We start from the raw sequence: 3,798 nt of genomic DNA, 5'->3' as shown, positions 1-3,798 counted from the left end.
ATCGCCTAGGTTCGATTCCCAGTACTGCAAAAATAAATTAAATAAATGTCTCATCACCTCGGTGGGAGCTTCTGGAAGCAGAACATTTGCGAGCCCTGGACCAATAGCATCCCAGTCAACCCAAGCCAAACAGCCACCAACAGCACCTCAGTCAGCCCGTGTCTAACAGACACCAACAGCATCTCATCTCAGTCAACTCATGTCAAATATACACCAACAGCATCTCAGTCAACCCAGGCCAAACAGCCACCTACGTGAAATTGAAACCACATTTTGCAATGAGCGGGTACACCACAGCATCCATAATGGGGACCATGATGACAATCAAGATGGCGTTCACTGTCTGCAGAGGAAGTGGAGAGGGGTGTTAGTGCAATCACAAGGAACACATGGGCCTCGGAAAGTGAGCTGAGCATTTTTCTCCTACCTGCATCTGGTCGGGCTGAATTTCAATTGCTCCCTGAAAAAGAGGAGGCAAAAATCTTACTGGAAGGAAAAAACTAGGGAAGGAAAGAATAAAGGACCAAGGGACTAAAGCAGGGCAGTGGTGACCTGGAGGGGAGAGACCAGGAACAGGCAAACTTACAATTTTTCCAGACATGGTCGTTGCTTGCAATGTCCATCTGGAACCCTAAAAAATGAATGCATCAATTGTACAATGGGGGATGTAGCTCTTTAGAACGTGATAATCCACCAGCAAACCTTCTATATCAGGACTGAAATATTATGGGATTTGAAGTAGTCATAAGCATCTGATCTGCCTCTTAGCTCTGTCATAATACTAGGAAGGCAAAAGCCCGTGGTACATCCTGAGATGCGTGAAGGACCTCTGCGACAGAGCTGTTTGGGGGATACAAAACTGTGTGAATACATGGTACCACCTCTCAGGGTGAGCTCATCAGGGCCCTGTGTTCTACAGGTGCCGGTGTCAGCATCTAGAACATTACAATGGTAAGGAACCATTGGTTAAAAAAAAAGCCAGGGAGGAGCTTTAAATGCTTCACCCTAAAGACACAAATCTGGGGAGCCTAATACAGTTCATCTGTCTCTTACAGGATGTGATGATTTTTATGGAAGACTAAATGCTTAATGGATCAATATGAATCCATCAGCTCCCCATGGAAATGGCAGCCCTGCCCTGTTTGACTCTTAAGTTTGTACCAGTCACCGGGGTCTTTGTATGTAATGTCTGATTTGGACCTCACAGAAGAGGCGAGTGAGTAGGACAAACACGTTCAGAAGGGTTCCGAGTTCTTAGCCCATGTCACCCAGCTACCAGTGATGCCTGTGTTCTGAGTGCAAATCTGACCCCAGTTAGGCTCTTTCCACACACAAGGTGGCTCCTTTGCCCTTTCTAGGCTGCTGCATACTTCATACTACAGACAAGGAGTTTTCCACGGATAGCCTAGCTTTCCAATAATCCTGTCTGTGCATGACACATATCTGCCCATGGCCTCTAGAAGAAACAGTATCTTCTTGCTTTGACTAGTGAGTATTGTGGACTGGGTAGTCTGACATGACTGTGCAGGACTCCAGTGTGTGTCCTACAGATGGCGTCATATCTATGTGCTAACTGGACTTAGGTTACAATCACAGCAGTAAAGGAGAACATGACTTTGAGAGGGACATGGGATGAGCCAGTTGGAAGGAGGTAATGGTGTATATACGTAGCAGGATAATTTCCTACTACTGCTACATTGTTTGCAATAAAGCTCCGTAATTGGAGAGGAGCTAATATGGGAGGAGTGAAGAAAGAGAAGGAGAGGATGGGGAGGAGAGAAGAAGAAGCAGGAGAAAAAGCGAGAGGAGGAGGAGAGAAGATGGCTGCAGATGTCTGCGTGTCTCTAGCAGTTTCAGGTAGTTATCTATATCTAGGTTAGATATCCGAGTGTCTCTAGCAGTTTCAGGTAGTTATCTATATCTAGGTTAGTTAATTGGGTTAACAATTCTAATTGTGTGAGTATCTTGTTAATTGAGTATTTCCAAATACATAAATACTGGATAATCTTTAAGCATTAAGAATCTCATTTCTACCGGGTACCGCAGCCATAGCGAGAATGGTCTAGGCTTAGCCAAACACTGTGGACAGTGTGGTGGATTGGCAGAGCCAAAGGCCACACTGGTGTCTTGTGGGTGCCAGGGCCGGTGTTTCTAGATAGTCAGAGCTGCGGTCCAGGGCCAGGCTGTGGGAAAATGGTGGCTGTCTGGAAACAAGCTCCACCAGGCACAGTTTTTTAAATATTAACCGCAACATACATACATATATATATGTGTGTGTGTGTATACATATATATGTGTGTATATATATATATAATAAACGACACTGTTTACATGTATGAATGTTTTAACAATTAAAAAGAGAGTACAGACCAACAGGTCTGGTCTGGTCAGGACCTGCTTCAAGTACGAGGACTTGTGTACATGTACAGTCATTTACAATTCTGTAGGGCACTTCTGGCTCCAGTATTCCATTTTAAAGCTGGAGATTTGTATCAAGCCCCTCTTAATTAGAACATTCCACAAATCTCTTCAAAGGCAACACCTTCGACCACACTGGGTCAGTAGAACAAACTCTCTCTGCCCTCAGTTCTGATCAGCAAGAGTCCCAGATGCTCTCTGAGGAAATCTCCTCAAGGTTACTCTACAGAAACAAATCGCATTTTCTTCACTGATTCACAATAGATGCGTGGATGGGTCCTCTCAGGATACATTTTAATCAATAAACTCGGTAAGATGCAACAGTTGCATCAGTAAAATAACAAAAAGAGACTGAAAGAGAACAGTTTCAGAGGTGAACACCCAGCGTAGCTGGGCACATAGCAGTTCGTGCTACATTCTCATCCAACAAGAGACATTACCTGCTGATCAAACAAGGCCCAGAACATGGGGAGTGGGATGTACAGGAACATGACCTTCGTGACCATCTTAATCTGTGAGATGAGCCGCTCCTGCAGGCAGACAGATTAGCCAGGGCTGGAGTCGACAGCAGTTGCTGCTCTGCTGCCCAGTAGGGATGTTTGTCACAAGCTGGGAGGTGACGGTTTAGTCTAAAGAACGTGAACTCAGGTTTCTTTAGGAAACCAGACATTCTAAACAAGTGACCATTGAGCAAGAATAGCTGTTTGGGATACCAGCCACCAGAGCTCACTAACCATCAGTCTCAAGGTCACCACCGCCCAGCTCTTCTCCGTTTGAACTGAAGTCATGTGATCTCATGGCCTACGCCTAACTGAAGATGACCCAATTTAGCAGCTACCAAGGGGGTCATGTTGCTCCCCAGTAAATGGTAGCCATCTGTTTAAAGTCTTTTCAAACCGCTTGTGTGTAGTCGTATTCCACACGCTAGTAAGTGCTGGGAGGACATGGCTGAGGGTATTGTCCATGTACTAACCCTCTGCTCTGTGCTTTCCCTCCACGCCCATTTCCTGGAGTAGCCTGGGCCACTGCCACAGGAGTATGACTTACGTCGTATTTCTCTTTAGCCCAGTCGAGCCAGTGTTCCCTCTTGGGAAATGCCTTACTTCGGTGCCGAAACCTGTTTTTGATGGCAAACTGAAGGAAAGAAAAAAAATTAAAATTTAAGAGAGAATCAACTGCACCAGAAAAATACATTTCGAAGAATTCCCTTTTACTTGTCCATCATGGGAGAAGGGCACATTTTTCACGAGTGGATCCTATTTGCCTGGATTGGGGTCCCCTTCTCAGGACTTTACCCTCCAGCCCACCTAGAAAAGCATATCCAATAGAAATATAACAAACATACTTGCAGTTATGTTTTCTAGCAGTGAATTAACAAGT

At 45.1% G+C, this 3,798-nt stretch overlaps 1 protein-coding gene across 1 annotated transcript; it reads right to left on the bottom strand.

Moving 5' to 3' along the window:
• Nucleotides 1-254: 254 nt before the first annotated feature.
• LOC114616125 (solute carrier family 15 member 1-like) lies at nt 255-3,552 on the bottom strand (the record flags this gene model as incomplete). The annotated part of the gene is made up of 5 exons (XM_028761647.1): nt 255-343; nt 428-460; nt 587-631; nt 2,859-2,948; nt 3,466-3,552. Coding segments are annotated over 5 exons (344 nt in total), but the record flags the coding sequence as incomplete, so codon positions are not given.
• Between the last annotated feature and the right edge of the window lie 246 nt (nt 3,553-3,798).

This window comes from Grammomys surdaster, unplaced genomic scaffold (assembly GCF_004785775.1).
Source record: "Grammomys surdaster isolate TR1022 unplaced genomic scaffold, NIH_TR_1.0 295457, whole genome shotgun sequence".
Classification (NCBI taxonomy): Eukaryota; Metazoa; Chordata; class Mammalia; order Rodentia; family Muridae; genus Grammomys; species Grammomys surdaster.
This window is presented reverse-complemented; position numbering and strand designations above follow the sequence as displayed.